This window comes from Arvicanthis niloticus, chromosome 2 (assembly GCF_011762505.2).
Source record: "Arvicanthis niloticus isolate mArvNil1 chromosome 2, mArvNil1.pat.X, whole genome shotgun sequence".
In the NCBI taxonomy this organism is placed as follows: Eukaryota; Metazoa; Chordata; class Mammalia; order Rodentia; family Muridae; genus Arvicanthis; species Arvicanthis niloticus.
Window position 1 is genome coordinate 93,116,540 of NC_047659.1, and position 18,119 is coordinate 93,134,658.

At 37.8% G+C, this 18,119-nt stretch overlaps 1 protein-coding gene across 2 annotated transcripts in view; it reads left to right on the plus strand.

The window, feature by feature from the left end:
* Positions 1–17,741, plus strand: part of Golm2 (golgi membrane protein 2) — a 64,985-nt gene extending 47,244 nt beyond the window's left edge. The window contains exons 9-10 of one of the 2 annotated variants that reach the window (XM_034494560.2): positions 7,735–7,902; positions 15,355–17,741. In XM_034494560.2, coding sequence (XP_034350451.1) covers positions 7,735–7,902; positions 15,355–15,425 — 239 coding nt within the window. In that variant the 3' untranslated portion in view covers positions 15,426–17,741. The remainder of the gene's footprint in view (positions 1–7,734; positions 7,903–15,354) is intronic. The other variant, XM_034494562.2, reaches the window with a different exon arrangement.
* Positions 17,742–18,119: the final 378 nt, after the last annotated feature.

Consider the following 18,119-nt stretch of genomic DNA (forward strand, 5'->3'; position numbering starts at 1 on the left):
GGCATGTGTCACCATGCTCTCTTCAGACACACCAGAAGAGGGCATTAGATTCCATTACAGATGGTTGTGAGCCACCATGTGGTTGTTGGGACTTGAACTCAGGACCTCTGGAAGAGCAGTCAGTGCTCTTATCCACTGAGCCATCTCTCCAGCTTCTGAGCTAGGGTTTCTTTATATAGTCCTCACTGTCCTGCTGGAACTTATTCTGCAGACCAGGCTGGCCTTGAACTGAGAGATACACTCTTGTCTGCCTCCTGAGTGCTGGGATAAAGGCATGAGCCACCATCATACAGCATTTTTCTCAATTCTATGGGCTACTTTCTTACTATTCCTCTAATTTCAAACCCTAGCACCACAAAAGGAGATGGGGGAAGACTCCCATTGAATAATCTTAACATTCTTACCAAAAATCGATTGACCACCAATGTATAGGTTTAATTCTGGATTATGAATTATGTTCTGTGGTATTCATGTCTGTCCTTAATGTCAAGATCAGACTGTTTTGATTATCATCATCCATCAAAATAGTTTAGAGACTGTGACTTGAGAGTCATTCAGCTGTGTTTTTGTTCCTCAAGTTATTTTATCTATTCACAATCCAGTGTAATTCTGTGAGGTTGTTTTTAAAGGATCTGTTCTGCTCTAAAGGCAATTGGTTATCTCACTTCGTGTGTGTGTGTGTGTGTGTGTGTGTGTGTGTGTGTGTGTGTGTTGGGGAGTATATGTATATATACATGTTTGTTTGTGCACATGTGTGTAGAGGTCAGAGGTTGATGTCTTCTGTAATTGCTCTCCCTTACTTTGTGACACCAGGTCTCTTCACTGAACCTGGGGCTCATGTGGCACAACTGGATGACCAGTTAACTAGCCCCAGGCCCCATCCCCTCTTCCCAGCATCATCTATGAATGTGACCCCTTGCCCAGTGTTTCTGTTTCTTTTTAATGTGGGTTCAGGGGATCACTTTGGGTTCTTGTGCTTGTTCAACAAGCACTTTACCTACCTGGTGAACTGTATTTCTAGCCCCAGCAGTTAGGTTAAGAATTGCATTGACTGTCAATCCCATCTGAAAATATTGCCGTCTTCATAGTAATCATGCGTTTCATTTTGTTATGTCATCTTTGATTTCTTTCAGCAGTGCTTGTATACAAATTTTGTGCTACTTCTGTTTTAATTATCCCTCACTATCTTATTCTGCTTGTATTATTATTAATTTTCAGATTCTTCAGTTCTAGCACTTAGAACCAGTGCTGGTTTTATGTGTCTGTTTTGTCTCTTGCTGCTTTCCTGAATTTGATGCAGAAGGTTTTTATGTTTTTGTTTGGAGAAGTTAGCTTCTTCATTTTGTTGTTATTGTTTGTTTTGGAGGTTTGTTTTGTTTTTCTAGTTTGTCTTCTAGGTTTTTTTTTTAAGATTCATTTATTTTATGTGTGCATATGTGCTTGAATGTATGTATATATAACATATAAATGTAACTACCTGTGGACTCCAGAAGAGGGTGTTAGATCCCCTGAAACTAGCTATAGGCATTTTAAGTTGCCAGATTAGATGCTGGCAACAGAACCCAAGAGTATCAAGTGATTTTAACCACTGATACATTTCAGCTCCTCATTGTTGATGTTTGAGATATTCTTGCTGTGTAGCTTTGATTAAACTGAACACAGGTCAGTCCCTAAGCCTCTTGAGTATTGGAATTATAAGCATGAGCCACAATATGCAACATTTGAAAACATTTTTACATTTTTTATTTAGTGTGTATATGTGTGCATATGTGTGCCACAGGTGGAAGATGACTTTGCCAAACCAGTTCTCTTCTTCCAAGGATTGACTTGTCAGGTGTGGTAGTAAGCTCCGTTACCCACTGAACCAGCTTCTTATTGCCCTAGAATGTTTTTTGTTTGTGTTTGTTTTGTTTTTGAGACAAAATCTCTTCCCCAAGCTGGATTAGAACTCCTTACTAGCTGACAGGCCCTTGACCTTCTGATTCTCCCTCCCTCCTTCCTCTTCCTCAGTGCTGGGTTGTGTTACAGCTATGTGTTGTCATACTTGGAGGGTGAGTTTCCTCTCTTCTCCCCTTTTAAGTTTATAATGATTTACTTTTTCTCTAACCCTATGTCCATTTATTTCCCCATTCTTCTATTTGACTACCTAGTCCTCAGTTGGTGGAATTGTTTGGGGTTAGGAGGAGAAGTCTTTTTTTTTTTTTTAAGATTTTATTTATTTCATGTATATGAGTACACTGTAGCTGTCTTCAGACACACCAGAAGAGGGCATTGGATCTCATTACAGAAGTTTGTGAGCCACCATGTGGTTGCTGGGAATTGAACTCAGGACCTCAGGAAGAGCAGTCAGTGCTCTTAACCTCTGAGCCATCTCTCCAGCCCTATTATTTCCCCATTCTTAACAAATTTCATTTTACCTTGGAAATTGTTAGCAACAGTTACCTTATTGTGATGAAACATGATTACCAAAAGCAACTAGAGTAGGAAACAGCTTATAAGTCCTCCATGAAGGGAAATCAGAACAGGAACTAGAACAGAGACCATGGAGGCATGCTGCTTTCTGCCTTGTTCCCTCTGGCTTGCTCACTCAGCCTGCTTTCTCAAACATCCCAGGACCACTTACCCACAAGTGGCACTGTTCACAGTGGACTGGGTCTTTCCAAGTAAATCATTTTTATCTAATGGAAGCATTTTCTCAGTTGAGTTTCACCTTTCCTAGCTAACTGTCTAACTGTTGCACATTAAATTATCTCACTTCAAGCTTTTTTTTTTTTTGACTAGGGATGGTAGCACACGCCTTTAATCCCAGCACTTGGGAGACAGGGATAGGGTGATCTCTGTGATTTCAAGGCCAGCCTAATTTTCAAAGTAAATTCTAGGCCTTCCAAAGCTACACAGTAAGACCCTGTTGAAAGAAAGAAAGAAAGAAAGAAAGAAAGAAAGAAAGAAAGAAAGAAAGAAAGAAAGAAAGAGACAGAGAAAGAAAGAGAGAAAGAGAGAGAGAAAGAGAGAAAGAGAGAGAGAAAGAGAGAAAGAAGAAAGCAAGCTACACAGTGAGACCCTGCTTAAATAAGTAAATACATAAGTAAAAAAATTTTTCAGTATTTTTGAGAATTTCATGCAATGTGTTTTGATCATTGACCTCTTCCCCCAACCCCAAATCTTCAAATTTATACCATTCCCTAATCACCCAGTTTTGTCTTTCATGTTGCCTATGTATTTTTCTTTGTGTGACCTTTCACTTTAATGAGGTTTACTTTCTAAAGGATTACAATCTTAAAGAAAAGTGACTTCTGCCAGGCAGTGGTGGTACATGCCTTTGGGCCCAGCACTAGAGAGGTAGAAGCAGGTAGATCTCTGAGTTTGAGGACAGCCATGGCTACACAGAGAAACTCTGTCTTGAAAAACCATAAAAGGAAAAAACAAAACCAAACAAACAAAAACCTGACTTCTCCCTTTTCCAGCAGTTATCAATTGCCAAAAGTTCCTTAGCTACGGTGGGACTTGGTGCCTGCCTCCGTTCTCCATCTTGGGATTTGTTTCTGTTGTCTACAGCTGCTTTGAGTTAATATGTTTATATATAGCTGTCCTGTTGAGTTAATAAGACATGGTGTCCTTCCAGTCATCCTCCACCTCCTCTTATATTCTTTCTTCTTTATCTTCCACAATGATCCCAGAGCTTTGAGAGGACAAGGAGATCTGATATACATGTCCTATTTAGGGTTAGACATCCTGCAGTCTTATTCTCTGTGCCTTGACCAATTGTGAGTATCTGTGTTCATCATAATCTTCTATGATATAAAGTTTTACTGATGAGGACTGAGAGATGGATTCATCTATCTATATAAAGATAAGCCACTGGGAGTTGGTTCCATACTATGTCTATTTAGGAGAATGTTTTTCCTGTAGAGCCTATGACCTCTGCAGCCACAGGTTCTTGGTCCCAGTAATAGTGCCAGGTATGGGTTTCATTTTATGGAGCAGACCTTACATTCTACCAGAAAATGGTTACTTCCATGATGTCGATGACACTGCTTCTCCTGTGGGCTTGTCTTGCCAGACCATTCCTCATGGTAGCTCTCAGGACTCACAGCTGGATAAGACTGAAGATCACAGGGTTCACAGCTGGATGAAACTGATGGTGACTTGTCTCTTCAGTAACATGCATAGCACTTTCCTACACTGTAAAAGCTAGCCAATAGGGATAAAGCTTCCACATCTCTGGTCAGACTGCTTATGAGGATTGCAGGCTTTGACTTACACCTTCTTTACATGCATGTTAAAGTTTGAGACTGCTGCTCAGGTGCTGGGAACAGAGTTCAGAGCATGTACATACTAGGCATGTGCTCTGCCACTCAGCTCATAAACCCAAGACTGTTATTTGGAAGTGGAAATACTCTTTAATATGTGTTTGTTCAGTTTTTAGCAAGCTCTTAACCATATTTTGAAATGCCACTGTATGGTCACCAAGTTGGTATAGCCCTAACTCATGCCTACATTATCTTGTCCATGTCAGTTTCTCTTCTCATACTACTTCAAACTGTAGAGCATACTTTCATTAGTATATACAGCTTATCATATTGTTCTGTAATTACCTGTTTGCTTTCTGTCTTCTCTGCTATAGTAGTAACTTCAGTAGTGCCAGAGTGTCTTACTTTTTGTTTTCCAGCCTAGCAAGCATTTGTTAAGCACTGATAAAGTTGTCCTATCAGTATTTTAATTTTATTTCTTTGGATAAACAATGAAATTATTTATTAATACATAATCATATTTAATGTATAATTAATATCTTCACTTTATATGTTTTGTTTCGAGATTCTAAATCCTGTACTTTTTGTATTCTCTTATATTTAAAAATTATAAGGCACTACATACCTTTAATCCAAAACTCCAGAGGCACAGACAGTTGGATCTCTTAGTTCCTGGCCAGTCTGATTTACAAATGAGCTCTAGACCATGCAGAGCGACAAAGTGATACCCTGTCTCAAAAAAATAATGAATCTGTGTGTGTGTGTGTGTGTGTGTGTGTGTGTGTGTGTGTGTGTGTGTGTGTGTTAATCAGTAGGGTAGAGGGGCTCACTAGTGGACCAGCCTAACTGAAATGAAGAACTCCAGATTCAATTAGAGGATTCTTTTATCTTAAAGTGGGTGGGGAGAGGGTTGGGGATGGCCAGAGATGAGCTCTGAAGTTAAGAGTGCCTACATTTTTGCAGAAGACTTGTGTTTGTTTCCCAGTGCCCATGTTGGGCAACTCATAGCCACCTATACCTCTAGCTCCAAAGAATCCAACACCTTCTGACCTCTGCAGGCATCGTGCACACATCACACATACCACACACACATACAGACACACACACACATCACAAATACACACAATAAACAAATAAATCTTTTTAAAGGGGGCAGGGGAAGACATGTCTCAACAATTAAGAGTGCATATTCACTTTGAAGAGAATCTGAATTTGGTTTACAGTCCCCCCACATCAGGTGGCTTACAACTGCCTATAACTCTAGCTCTAGAGTCCCCATCTTATGTACTTTGTGGGTACCAAGCTCAGACACACACACACACACACACAAGAAGAAGAAGATTGTTATAATTCCCAAATAGGAATGAGGTGAATTTACTGAGGACCTGAATTCCATCCCTAAAAGGCACATGATAGGTGGGGAGAGGGCCAAGTTATACTTTGACTGACACATACACACTGAAGTAGGTGTGTGGACACACACACACTACATTACTAAATAAATGTAATAAATATTGGGAATTACTGGGTGTCCTTTAATCCCAGCAGAGACAAGTTATTTCTGAGTTTGAGATCTACAGTATGTTCAAGGATAGCCAGGACTGCACAAAGAAACCTGTTTCGAAAAAACATAACCTCCTTCCCCCCAAAAAATTGGAAATCATTTTCAATTTAAAAAGATCTTGTAGATCCACAACTCTATGTTAGGTGGATATGGCCACAGGTCATAAAGCTTTCTGTCTCTGCAAAAGATTTGACAACACTTTATGACCGTATAGATACACAAACATTCATAACTATTGTGAACTGGGAATAAAGCTTAGTGATAGCACAATAAAACATAATTTGCCAAATTTAATCAAAGTCTGACATTCCTATACATTGTAATCTCCAAATAAACAAGTAGGCTTAACCTTTAGCTTCAATCCCAAATGTTCATTCACCTGTTTGGAATGTAGTTAGAAGAAAAAAAAATTAACAAGATCATGGCTGGGTGTGGTAATGCACACCTTTAATCCCAGCACTCAGAGCTGCAAAGGCAGGCAGATCTCTATGAGTTTGTGGCCAGTCTGGTTTACACAAAGAGTTTCAGGATAGCACAGCCAGGGCTCCAAGGGAAACCCTGTCAAGTGCCGCAGTGAGAATTGCAGAGATCAGAGGGTAATTGTGGGACTCTTCTCCTTTCACCCTTACCTTGGGTTCCCAGATGGAACTCAGGTCAGCAGACTTTTGCAGCAAGGACTTTTACCAGCTGAATATCTCTCCTGCCCTCAATATTTAATTCTGGTTAAATTTAATGTTAAAGTAGTTTTACAGCATTTTTTATTGGTTTGTTTGTCATAGTCCTAGGAATTGAGCACACAGCCTAATATATTCTAGACAAGTGATCTATCACTAAGCTTTATTCCCAGCTCACAATACCTATGAAGGTTTGTGAATTAGATTTTAGTGCACCTAGCGTGTTTACTTTCACAATTTGGAATATATGTGTCAGAAAGATAGACTCAACATTCCCTGCTGAGCCATCTCACTGGCCCCGTTTTTGCTTTTAATGTTCAGGAATTGGAAAATGGGGAAAGGAGATGGCATCTGAAATGTAAATAAAATATCACACTAGTAGAGATTCTGAATCGTACTGTCTGCTAATGCCTCCCTAGAAGCTCATGGCTATGGTGAGCCAGTATTACTAAAGGAATTTGAAGGAGCCTTCAGATGGTGTTAGTTTGTCTGCATAGAACTCACTGATTACTTTAAAAATAATGTTCAAACTATTCATGAGTGATATTTCATATAGCAGTAAATGGCTACACACTTTAAGTGTATATTGTATATAGTAATACAGTGATGTATCCTCTTCTTTAAAGTGTCACTTTCAACCAGTACTTACATTAAATGTAGGTCAGTAGAAAAAGAATCATAAACATGGAATCTTTTCTTTATGAGAGCTTTCAAGTCACCAGAACTGGGGAGACCAGCCTGAGCTACACAGTAATAAGAAGACTTTGTCTCAATATAAAGACAGACAGCAGTAACTTTTTTTTTTCTCAACTTTCTGTGTAGCCCTTACTGTCCTGGAGCTCACTCTGTAGACCAGGCTGGCCTCGAACTCAAAAATCCACTTGCCTCTGCCTCCCAAGTGCTGGGATTAAAGTGTGTTACCATGGCTGGCAGAAAACATTAGATCTTAACAGGAAACACAAAGAGAAAGTTTTGAATACATTTTATATTGGGTCACAAGCATGGATGGGGTTGCTGCTCAGCCCACTACTCTCTTGTAGTGTGATCAATAAACTACTTTTTTAAAAGGTATTTTGAGTCTTCATTCTTAATTACTTTGTCTTATGTAACCTTCATAAAATGTGTTCTTTTGTAACCAGTACCCTGACATTTGCTGGGTCCCCTCGCCTGCTTTCTCACCTGTCTGCAGTATAGGCCCCTTCTTCCTGCTCTTTACTCTTGAATTAATCCTCTGCCTACTTCACAGGCCGGTTCTTTGATGAAAATGAATCCCCTGTTGATCCGCAGCATGGCTCTAAACTGGCGGATTATAATGGGGATGATGGTAACGTAGGTGAGTATGAGGCAGACAAGCAGGCTGAGCTGGCTTACAATGAGGAAGAAGATGGTGATGGTGGAGAGGAAGACGTCCAAGGTGAGCGTGGCCTAGCTTCCATGCTGTGACCGTGAAACTCACCTCTTAGGTTTCTGATTGAATTTGTGTAGAATTTTCCTTACTTGTAATCATAGTAGTATGTTAGTCTTAACTCAAGAGGTTCTGTGTAATTTTTCAGCTTTGAGAACTATTTAATGAATAGTACAAGTTATCTATGAATAATTTGAAGTTTTTTCCCCATTTTTAGATTATCATATATATATATATATGTGTGTGTGTGAAATATATATATTATTGGTGTGATAATATGAAATGCTGAGTCCTCAGAATTTTTAGAATTAAATTGTTTGAAATGAACGTAGGCATTACTTAAGGCAAATACTTTCAGGAAACATCCTTTTCTAATCTCAATGGAAAACACTTACTATTACAAGTATGTGTAGATGTTGGCTTGACAGCCTTTTTGTTAAAGCAAAGCCACAAGTGAAATATGGTCTCTATAATGAACAGAAATTTAGTCTGCTGCTGGTGGGACAGGAGAAGGCTGAATGCTCTGAGAACCTAAACATTTACATTTCATGAAAGGCTTATAAGATTTGTCTTCATGTTTAATACACAGATTCAACACATTTTTTTCTTGTTAACTGTTGCTTCTGAGCTTTTAACTTGGTAAAAGCTCAGAATCTTAACTGTGTGCACACCTCAGACCATACTGCTGTGCTATAGTGGGGCTTTGGGTTTCTTTTTTGTCTGCTTGTGTTCAGTAGTATTTATGGAATCTATAAAAGTTACCTATGATCTTAGGGAAAATGTAAGATTTTTATAGTGCAGTGCATGAGTTTTCTGCTATAACCAGTTTGATTTCTTATTTCTTTTTATAGTTATTAAAAATTTACTTAGATTCAGGACAAGAGTTTTTTTTTTTTTTTTTTTTTTAAACTTAGAGAATAACTGCTCTTGAATACTATATAGTCAAGATAAAAGGGAAAACCAACAGTCGCACTTTCTAGGCATCACTTTGTGGTCCACCCTAGTTTATGGATAAATATAGTTATTGATGAAGAGATTAATATACTGGGAGTTCTGTAAGGACATCATCTTTTCTCATACATCTTCCTTTTCTCATTGCTTTTATGATTTATTGAATTATATTTGTTCGTCATCTGTAATACTTTACAACCTTTTCATTCATGTTATCACATCACTAGTTAGATTGTAAGCTCTTGGAGAGCAGGAATTTTCATTTATTTTACCTTGTATTTAATTCACGTCTTTTTTGTGTCCACTCTTCCATAGTATTTGTACTCAGGACCCAAACAATGCTATTAACTATTAATACTCTGCGTTTTCATTGGCTTCTGTTCTTCCGGCTGAGCGCTTTGGTGGTGATGCTCTTTAGCTCTGGCCACAGCTGGCTTGCTGGCCACAACTGGCTTGCTGCACTGTGAAGAGTCCCCTCCCTGCACTAAGGATCTCCATCATTAGATCATTTTGAGGATTTTTTAGAGTAGTTTATTTCAAGAATTAATAATCCTTACATTTTGCCTGTCTCGAGCCAGATGATTTTTAATTACAGAATTTTATTTGATATTTGTATGGGTTTATGCACAGTGAGTGGTGTATCGTCAGTGACTTCTCCCCTTTTCTTGTATCCTTCCCACAGCCATTTCTCATTACCACTTTGCTTTTCCTTTTGCCAAACAAATGGAGAAAGGGTTAGTTTTTAATTTTTCCCCCTTAGGACCTATTGTAGCCCAGTCTAGCTTCACACTTGGTACATAGCTGAAGGCAACCTTGAACTCTGGATCCTCCTGCCTTCACCTTCCAAGTGCTGGAATTACAAACATATGCCATCACATCCAGTTTTATGTGGTGCTGAGGAAGAAACTCAGAGCCTCACATTTGATAGGTGAGCATGCCAATGACTAAGGTACATCCCCAAGTCTAAATTTTTACTTCTGTATTTCCAAGTAAATCTTACTTCGGTTGAGAGTTGTTCTTTAATGTTAATCTTATTTTGGTATCCATTAGTAATAGTGTCAGGAAGTGAACCACTACAAGGATACTCATCACAGAACAGAAATAAACAGGGACAGCAGTCCCAATAAAGGGGAATAATTGGATATACCGACTTTAACAGGAGTATCTAAAAGACCTAAAATAATTTCAGACATACTTGTAAGATCTTTTTTAGATCCATTATTAACTGTCCAAAGAGTGGGGAGGTAGATTTAGCCCTAACTTAACAAGTTAGATTCAAGGCATTATTGCAGGGTCAAAGTTCACAGAGTTGAAATCATTTTGTCACTGTGCCCACATAATTACAATGCTCTCACAGCCCAAGCAGGTTTTAGAAGTGAGAAGTAGGGGCAGGGATGACGACAAAGCCACATATTTTAGTTAGACTTAAAAGAGACTCTGTGTGCAGTTTTTCATCTAGAAATTTCAGTGGAATTGTTGTGTATAACTTAAATACTATAGGAAAAAATATGATCTTGATTTCAAAATGCCTGGGGCACATCTACCGTCAAACTCGGGAAAGAAAAAATGATTTTTTTTCACGGTTGGAACCTTATGACCAATAATAAAGACAAACAAATAACCCTGAAGTGTGGCTAGGCATGATGGCCTCCACACATCATCCCAACACCCAGGAAGCTGAGATAGACAACAGAGGAAGTGCTGGGCTATTTCGAACTACAGAACCTCACCTTTTCTTTTCCTTTACAATATTTTCCTAGTATTTTATGTGTCTTTTGAATGCATGTGTGTCTGATGCCAGAAGACAAAAGTAGTGTTATGTCTTTTGGAACTGGAGTTACCATGTAGGGACAAGGAATTGAACTTCGGTCTTCTAGAAGAGCAGCCAGTGCTGTCACTGCTAAACCATCTCACTCACTAGCAGCAAACCTTGAGAGAAAGAAAGGGGGAAGGGGAAGGAAGAACCTCACACATTAATAAAGCTGTGAGCACAGCCTCTGCTCTGCTCTGCTTTGCTCTGCTGATTGTGGAAACAATTTTTTGAGGTGTGGGATATACAGGGTTAGAGACTCTAGCTAAAGGCTAAGATTCTGTCAGTTAGATATACTTTATGAGAATTGTGAAGTGGTAGCTTTGGCCAATAGGGAGCTAAAGCATTCCAACCTTACTCTGTTCTCTGTGCACGCAAATGATTTTGGACTCAGCACTGTTACCTCTTATACTGCTTATAGAATTATACTTATACTTATACTGCTTATAGAATTAAATAAGGCCTCTTTTTCCTGTGTTAATAATAATGACTCATTTTTATTTCAAATTCATAGAGTATTCTGAAGAAAATAATTTATTTGCATTAATATAACATTTTAAAAAGAATAAATCTGGAAAAATGATAAACAACATATTTTTTTAGTTCATTTTTACTGTTAGAAGAAGGTAAAAACTTGGGACTGGAAAGATGGCTCAGCTGTTTTTGAGGATCTAGGTTTGATGCCCAGTATATACATGGTAGTTCATAACTATCTGTAACTGTAGTTCCTGGGAATCCAACACCCTCTTTTGGCCTCCAGCCCATGTGGATGGTACACAGACAAAACACTCATATACATAAAAACTTGAAAACTTTTTAAATAAAGATTTGCTAATTTTAATTTTCTGTCTGTCTGTCTGCCTGTCTGTCTCTGCCTCCTCCCCTTGGAACTAGAGTTACAGATAATTGTGGGTGCTGGGAACTGAACTCAGGTCCTCTGGAAGAGCAAGTGCTCTTACCTGAGCCATCTCTCCAGTTCCAAATTAAAATTTTTTTAAAAAGATGCTAGAAATTTGTAAGTTTCCTATACTATTTAAAATCAAAGAAGTCCCCAATTTATTTGCTAAGTTATTAATAATATTAATAAACATTATATATATAAACAATATTAATAAACATTAGCCACTGTCTGCAAACTGAAGTTAAGCCTGCGCTCCATGCTGAAAAGCCTGGGATTGAATCGTCTCTCCTTCACTTGCTGACACTGTGAGCTTGTAAATACTAAGGTTTGTGCTATAACTTCCACAACTAAAGCAGAAATATATGTACTTATCTAACAGAAGTTATGTGGACTACATGATTTAGTATTAGTCCGCACTTAAAACAGACCATGTCATTCTATAAAGTATGTGTTCAATAATTTTTTTAAGTAAAGGAAACTTTAGAATTTTCACTCTGGATTGCCTCCTTTGAAGGATAATGCCCTGTGCCCTGTGGGTGATTTGTGACTTTGGGAGCCTTGCTGTCTTAGGAATTCTTTAGTTGTTAGTCCTTTTTTTTAAAAAATTAATTAATTAATTAATTTTGCTAGTCCTTTCTTACATTAACAGCAAGCTTAACACTGATGTCACAAATTATGCTTATCTCTCTGGTTGTATTTCTTTGACTGTTTCCTCATGGCTAGCTGATTACAGGCTCTGCTCCTTTATGTAGAAATTAAACACTCAGTTTACTGTCAGAGTGTCAGTTATATTCTGTCAAGTAATTGTATAGGTTTATAGTTAAGTATAAAGAAGTTGATAGAACCTTGAAATCTGGGTAGAATAACTACACTGAAAACAGACTGTAGTTAGTTTAAAAGATGCTCACTGCAATATTCCAAAAGTCCTATGGAATTCTTTAAAACAATATATCGGCATTATATTAAAATTGTGCTAATGTAAGACTGGAGCTATCTATCTAACTCAGTGGTAGAGCGCTTGTCCAGCATATGCAGCTTCTGAGATCAGTCTTTAGCTACATGCACACATAATCACACATGTGTGCACAGTTAAGAACGTAGATAAAGGTTGCCAGACCTCCCTTTTATTTATAGAGGACTTTGCAACTAGAAACTGTAGTTCCATCATTTCATTTTGAGGTCGGACAGTTGTTCTTGTATTGAGAAGGCTCAGTGCAGGTCCAAAGGATGCAACTAGTTTGTGTGTGAGTATTTGATCCAGGAACAGATTTCAGTGTTTCCTATTCCTAGAACCTTTGTTTTCATCTCATTCAGTCTTTGTATTTATTCATGCAGAAATTCACAAAAGTAATAACATTTTTCCTGCAGTAAATTTTGTGTTGAATTTCTCAAAATGTTCCATTGCTCCATAGTGATTGTCGTTACTTACTACTAATTTCTTAAAAGATGTGTTCATGGGCATAAATTGAAGCTTCATAACTCTGGTTCTCCAGAGAGTACCCCTTCAAAACCAAAGGTGTTTGGGTTTTGGGGGCTTTTTTGTTTGGTTGGTTTTTGGTTTTTGTTTTTAAGTGTGGTTTTTGGTGAGGTATTTGTTTGGTTTTGTTTTTATAAGAAAGCGATTGTCATGATTACAAAACACAAATGTGAATGTAGTGTAATTTCAGGTTTTACAAATATTATAATAGGTCCACGGTACATTTTACCTAAGAGATATCTGATCATCACACAAGGCCTAGTGGCACAAACCTCTAATCCCAGCTATTCTGTAGGCCAAGTACAAGCATTACAAGTCCAAGGCCAGCCTAAGCAACTTCTGGTGAGATGTTGTCTCAAAATAATAAGTAGAAGAAATCTGAGGATGTGGCTCAGTGAACAGGTGCTCAGAGCCCTGGCTTTATTCATAGCACCACAAAAACAGAAGCAGATGAGCTAACAAGTGTAAGCTGGCTGAGGATGGAGCCCAGTGGGACAATACTTGACAAGTACACAGTCAGAATTCAGTCCCTAGTACCCCCTCCAAAAAAAGAAGTGATCAGTTTTCAGAATATTATACAAAATGGTTGCCTGAATTCAAAACAAGAACGTCTATGATTTTAACAGGAAAGTTGTTAAAAGAAAAGAAAGTTGGCTTGTTTGGTCATTTTTGAAAAACCAAAATAGCACATGGAAGGGTAAAATAGGAGGGTTGTGAGTCCAAGCCTGAGTTACATAGTGAAATTGTCTCACAAACATACTGTCGCAGGGCAGCTTGGGTCTCAGGGTGGAAGTAGGAGTCAATATGGTCTACATTCATACATTGTATGAAATTCTCCAAGAATTAATAAAAATTTTTAATTTAATATGATTAATATTCAAAGATGGTTTCTAATTTATAATAGTCCAGTGTATGATTTTCAAGTTCCCAGTTGTACATACAAAAGCATACCCATGGAGCCACCATGCTTTTCATTTTCAGTATGTTATTCAGTAAATTATGGGCAGTACTAAGAAATAAGTTTAAAAAAAAAAAAAGGAAGCATTACAGAACTATAAATCTTAATTAAACTTCCTTTCATTCTTTTTTTAAATTTTTACTTATTTTTTGTTTCATGTGTATTGGTGTTTCGCCTGCATGTGTGTCTATGTCAGGATGTCCAATCCTTTGGAACTGGAATTATAGACAGTTGTGAGCTGCTATGTGGGTGCTGGGGATTGAACCCGGTCCTCTGAGTTTTCCAGAAGAGAAGCTGGTGCTCTCAACCACTGAGCCATATCTCCAGCACCTTCCCCTTTCATTCTTATTCTAACATAATTTTAATTATTTCAAGCAGTTGTATGTCAAAATATAGGGGTGGGGGGAGGATGGTTATTTACAACCTACAAAATGGCAGCTGACAGATGAGACTATAGCCAGAGAAGTCAAACTGCAAGGTGCTCACTAGAGTCGTTTCCTACAGCCGCTCAAAGGGCTCTGGTGGTCTAGCAGCTGTAATTTCTTTTTTGGTGAAGAATTCTCTTAAGTTTTGGTCAGTGTGCTCTGTTTAGAAAGTTATAGGTTAGCTATTTGTAGAGATTGTTACATATTGGGGTTGGGGAGAACTTATTGTATTCTCCTCTCTTAGTTTCTGGTTTTTTTTGTTTGTTTGTTTGTTTGTTTTTATAACAAGTATAGATTACCCTTATAGTTTGAAACGATGATGGTGGTGTTTTGAGTATCACCTGTAGCTTAGGCTGTTTTGAAACTGTGGAGATAAGAATGACCTTAAACTTTGACCTCACAGGCACATAAAACCCCAATTAAACCAGCTAAGATGCTGGTTTTTAAGACAGTGCACAGCACTAGCTCTTCAGCGCTCTGATTTCCTAACATTTTTCTAGCTCTGTCTGTTCAAAATTTGTCCGTTTCCCTAATACCTGTTAGAGATGATTCTTGTTCTGTTTTTAGGTTGGAGTTGGTTGTTTTTTTGTTTCTTTTGAGCTGGGATTTCATGTAGCCCAGATTGACCTCAAGTTTTCTATGTGGTCCAAGCTGGTCTTGAACTTCTAATCCTTTTGCCTCAGGCTCCCTAGAGCTAGGATTACAGGTGTGAGCCACTATGCCCAGCTCAGAATATTTGTTAAAATTAAAATTTGCAAAGTAATGATAGACTTTTTATACTTAAGCCATGCAGCTAAAAAACAGAGCACTGTGTAAGATAACAAATAAGGGATAATGAGACAAGATTGCTGTAAATATGAAAAACTGGAGACACTTTGGAGCTGGCTTTCTGCAGCAACTTTAGAACTCTATTCTTGATACATATTATTTTGCTTGCAGATGATGAAGAACGAGAGCTTCAGATGGATCCTGCAGACTATGGCAAACAGCGCTTCAGTGATGTCCTTTAAGTCTAAGGGATTCCCGAAACGCAAAGTGCTGTGCAGTGGAGCATCTCTCCTTGTCAATTGTGACTTTTGTTGTAAAGATCAGTTGTATCAGTTGTAAAGATACACTGAGATAGGTTTAAGGAAACTTTAATGAAGGAATGTACTGATGTACATATGTGAACTTTTTCATATTATATTATCAAAGCAGATACTTTTTTTGGTTATGACACAGCTGGGCCAAAAACAGTTAATCTTTGCATTTTAAAGCAAACTAATGTAAATTTCACATTTTATTGAGCCTAATTTTTTTCACAAAGAGACAAACAGGAACAAATGGTTGTACAGGTTATATGCTGCACATAGTATAACCATAATGAGAAGGTATTCAGCTGAAAAGTCTACACTAATACATTTTTGTTGCCCCATAGGTGTCCCCTACTACCCCTTATTTAACACTCTTGAAGAAGTTATGCTAAAATATTTACACACAAGTGGGGAGGCCAAACAATGGGCAAATGTACAGCATGACCTCCTCCTCCGTTTATCTTCCATGGGCGCTGGTGTGATTGGGCTGAGGCCTGATGAAAGCCTAGGCCACCATAACCATATTTATCAGTTGTTCCTTACTTGGTTCTTGAAGTTGTGGAATGCATGGTTGACAATGTATTTTTATTTTCCAAGTAATACCAGAACTGTTTGACTCTGGTCAGCACTGGCTAAAATTCTTTATCTTTTCAGAGTTCAAGCTGGTGAATATACCAGCTAAGTGTCAGATCCTGTGAGAGACTAACTAAATCCACTTTGAAATGAGTCTACAGTCAGTACAGCAAAGCTTTTCTGGTAGTTTTAATGATTGTATTTGATTAGACTTTTCCGGAACTACTAAGTAAGGAATTTTAACAGTTTTTTATTAATGAACAAATGAATAGAAGTACCGTGAAGTCCACAGCTATATTACTGAAATAGCTGAAAACTTTGTAATAAAAATGAGTATTTGTAATTAATGTTACTTGAGAACCCATCAAGCTTATTTGCTAGACTTACAGAATTATTTTCAGTGCATTGTATCTTTTGGCATTATTCATTAGGATATATAAGCTAGCTAACCCTTGTTTACTGATTTCAAGCACTTTTAATTTTTTGTGTTCCCTAAAAATTAAAGGTGTTGATCATAAGGGGAAAATATAAGGCTATTAATCCCAAGGCTATTATTCCCATTTTTTAAAAGAAGGGCTGCTATTAATTACACATAAACATGAAATACTGGAGTGTGACTGTAGCTCAGATGTGTGAGGCCTGGGTTTGATTCCAACACTGAAAAACAGCAAACAAGTAAGTAAACATGAAAAGTTCCCACACTAAGGCTCTAATCAAAATACTAACAGAAGTTGTTTACCTGCTGAGATCTGAAATTCTTACAGTTCAGTCCAAAGTTATTTAATGCCCAGGAAATGAGGAATACTTTATTACAATTTGTTTTTCTACTATATCAGATTATAAACATATGGGCATGTATCACATCTGCAATACTAATGTTGAGGAAACAGAAACAGGTTTGTCCCTGAGGCTCACTGAGCAGCCATCCTGGTCTAATTAGCAAGTTGTAGGTCTCAATAAAGGACAGTTGTTCCTGAGGAACACCCCCTCACACACACACACAAATAGGTTGATCCTCTGGCCTCCACATATACTCATGGCCTACATGTGCACACATGTAACTGCACGTGCATACACACACACACACACACACACACACACACACACACCAAGAAACTAAATAGTTCATGCTTTTGTTGTCAGTGAAGTTAGGCCTGCAGTAAAAAGTATGATTCACATTAAGATGCAGTCCAAGGAGAGTGGTGCACAACCACGGGCGTTAGCAAGTGGAGCTGAACCTACAAACGCCTAGTGATACTCCATACTTGATACTGTAGAACTGTACAGACAAAACCATAAAGATGCCTGCTGGTTCCATTGTCATAAAAACAGTCACTTGATTTTATGTTACCTATCTTTATATAGCAAAAACTTCAAATAGCAGCCTAGACATTTTATACATTGAGGAATCTTGGACCAATTGATAATATTTCTGACTGTTTAACATTTTAGTGCTACAAAGTACTATGTGGATCTCTTTAAATTGTGACATTCTACAGTCTGTATTAGACATGCTATTTTGTTCTGTTTATAGTATTTTACTTCTGCCTTAAGATTTAGGGATTTTTTTTCATTTTGTTTTAATATATTTTTGCCCTGGATTAAGTGTTAATTTGATGGGAACTCTGCTTTTAAAAAATCATCATTTTCTGGGTTCTAATAAATTAAAAGTTAAAGTTATTTCACAGTTTTGATCATATATAAAATTACATGAATATAAACATTACATCTTGACATTGAAATTTGAATAAATGTTACTTATTTTAGGTTAAACTGGACTAGAAGACTAGGGTTGTTTACTATAGAGCCAGCTTATTCTGCAAAAGTTGAAAGTCTTTTGTATCCTTAGCATTAGTTGTAGGTAGTGAGATATGTAAATAACACAGACAAGGTCTGTTCTAGAGCTTACATTCAAATGGAAGCAGCCAGCTTGAAAGGGATAAAATAAAGATAAAATGGAGAATGGGGGGGGGGGGTAACGTAAAGCTGGGGAGGAGGGTTAAAGATTACTAAGTACAGACACGGGCCTGATTTGGGTTTTTGAAACCTCAGAGCCTG